The sequence below is a fragment of the Mandrillus leucophaeus genome, unplaced genomic scaffold, assembly GCF_000951045.1.
Source record: "Mandrillus leucophaeus isolate KB7577 unplaced genomic scaffold, Mleu.le_1.0 Scaffold10, whole genome shotgun sequence".
Classification (NCBI taxonomy): domain Eukaryota; kingdom Metazoa; phylum Chordata; class Mammalia; order Primates; family Cercopithecidae; genus Mandrillus; species Mandrillus leucophaeus.
The window spans coordinates 7,766,327-7,768,426 of NW_012098098.1; the positions used below are offsets into that span (position 1 = coordinate 7,766,327).

A 2,100-nucleotide genomic window follows, 5' to 3' on the forward strand; every position below is an offset into this window, starting at 1 on the left:
CCCGTCAGCTGTGCCTTTGAGTTTTGGGCCAGTTGGGAACTATGGAAGGGCTGGGCAGGGGGAACCAGATCAGAGCCCACTCTGCTGCTGATGGGGAGCACAGGGCTGGCGGGGCCGGGTGGGGCCGGCACACCGTGGGGACAGGCAGAGGGTTTAAGAACCACCAGGAGGCTGAGTCCACAGGTGGGGCTGGGAGGGGCCGAGGTGACTTGGTGTTCGCACATGGGGGAACCATGGGTCCTGGCCCAGTGGGTGGTGGTGCCTGTGGGACCCTGGTCATCTGGGATGGCCTGGCTCTCAGGGCCTGAGGTAGTGAGGCTGGACAGGAGGGGCCTCACCTGGGCCAGAGGCACTGTGGCCCCCAGACTGAAGACTCATCTTTGCTGGTCTGCTCAGCACTGGGCCCTGTGAGCACAGGCAGGTGAGAGGTCACTGCTGGGAGGCGGGGGAGGTATGTTTCCAGCTCCTGGCTGAGGGCTGCACCCGGCCTGCTGCTAAGCCACCGCAATGAGGGTGAAGAGAGCAGTCGTGGCCTGTGAGAGTTGTTGCAGCTGCGCCCACGCACCAGGGTGAGGATGGAGCTAAATGTGGGTCAATTCCTTCTTTCCTGGTCATTGTTACCTTGACTTCTAAGTGAGGAATCTTCTGGGGAAATGACAGAGGCCCCCGCAGGGACACTGTTTGCATACTGGGCAGGTTGGGGTGTGAGGGGGCTGCTGTGTCAGTGGGCAGCAGAGACGGCTCAAAAGCCAGGCTGGGCCCAGCAGTGCCCCACAGGCAGGAGCCCAAGAAGCCCCCTGCCTCACCACGTGGTGAAACCCTTGCCCACATCTGGGTGGGGCCAACGCTGCTGAAGACTATTTGTTTCTGTTACAAAAAAGTGGGATGGCCGGGCGCGGTGGCTCACGCCTGTAATCCCAGCACTTTGGGAGGCCAAGGCGGGCGGATCACAAGGTCAGGAGTTCAAGACCAGCGTGGCCAAGATGGTGAAACCGTCTCTACTAAAAATGCAAAAATTAGCTGGGTATGGTGGCAGGTGCCTGTAATCCCAGCTATTTGGGAGGCTGAGGCAGAGAATTCCTTGAATCTGGGAGGCGGAGGTTGCAGCGAGCTTAGATTGCACCACTGCACTCCAGCCTGGGCAACAGGGCGAGACTCCATCTCAAAAAAAAAAAATTAGATAGCACATTCACAAGCCTTAAGAAATGTAAGCAATATGCAAATGGTGTTTAGTGGCCCGTCTCCACGGTGTGGCTGCACGCTGCCTGCCCTTGCCTCATCTGCATTTCTTGTGTGTCTGGACCGTTTTTGGGGTTTTTTTGAGGTGGTGTCTTGCTCTGTCATCCAGACTAGAGTGCAGTGGCTCAATCTCACCTCACTGCGACCTCTGTTTCCCAGGTTCAAGCGATTCTCGTGCCTCAGCCTCCCGAGTAGCTGGGATTACACAGGCGCGAGCCACTGTGCCCGGCTACTTTTTGTATTTTTAGTAGAGATGGGGTTTCACAACGTTGGCCAGGCTGGTCTCAAACTCCTGACCTCAAGTCATCTGCCTTCCTTGGCCTCCCAAACTGCTGGGATCACAGGCGTGAGCGGCTGTGCCCGGTTCGGACTGTTGATGGAGATGCAGGTTGTGTGAGCACAGGCTCCCAGTTCTCTGTTTCTTCCTTGTTGTTTTCTCTCTACCCTTGGAGACCTTTTTCTGCTGACGACCTTGTGTGGATGGATGCGTCCATCAAACCGGGCTGCTATTCCCTGGATCTCTGAGGACCCCCACTGGAACCCCCAGGCCACCCCCACTGCCTCAGCCAAAAGATGAGTCTCAAACTCCATCACCTCTCTCTCCTCAGGATGTTCTGGAATCGAAGAACAGCACCATCAAGGACCTGCAGTATGAGCTGGCCCGGGTCTGTAAGGTACGGATGTGCCCTGCCCTCCCTCAGGGCCACCCCCTCGGTGCCCAGCCTGTTCTAAATGCAGATGGTCTCAGAGGACCGCACCCATTCCCACTTTGTACCTCGTTTGACAAGGCAGCTGTCACTGTCCCCAGCGGAGAGCATCTGGATTCTGTGTGGTCTGGGGCACAGCACTGTTGTCTAGGCC

The 2,100-nt window shown here is 57.5% G+C and overlaps 1 protein-coding gene across 4 annotated transcripts in view; it reads left to right on the forward strand.

Moving 5' to 3' along the window:
* GAS8 (growth arrest-specific 8) overlaps positions 1 to 2,100 on the forward strand; it is a 43,152-nt gene that overhangs the window by 28,801 nt on the left and 12,251 nt on the right. For all 4 annotated transcript variants that reach the window (XM_011972225.1, XM_011972234.1, XM_011972210.1 and 1 more), the window contains one exon: positions 1,848 to 1,913. In XM_011972225.1, the coding sequence (XP_011827615.1) occupies positions 1,848 to 1,913 (66 nt within the window). The remainder of the gene's footprint in view (positions 1 to 1,847; positions 1,914 to 2,100) is intronic.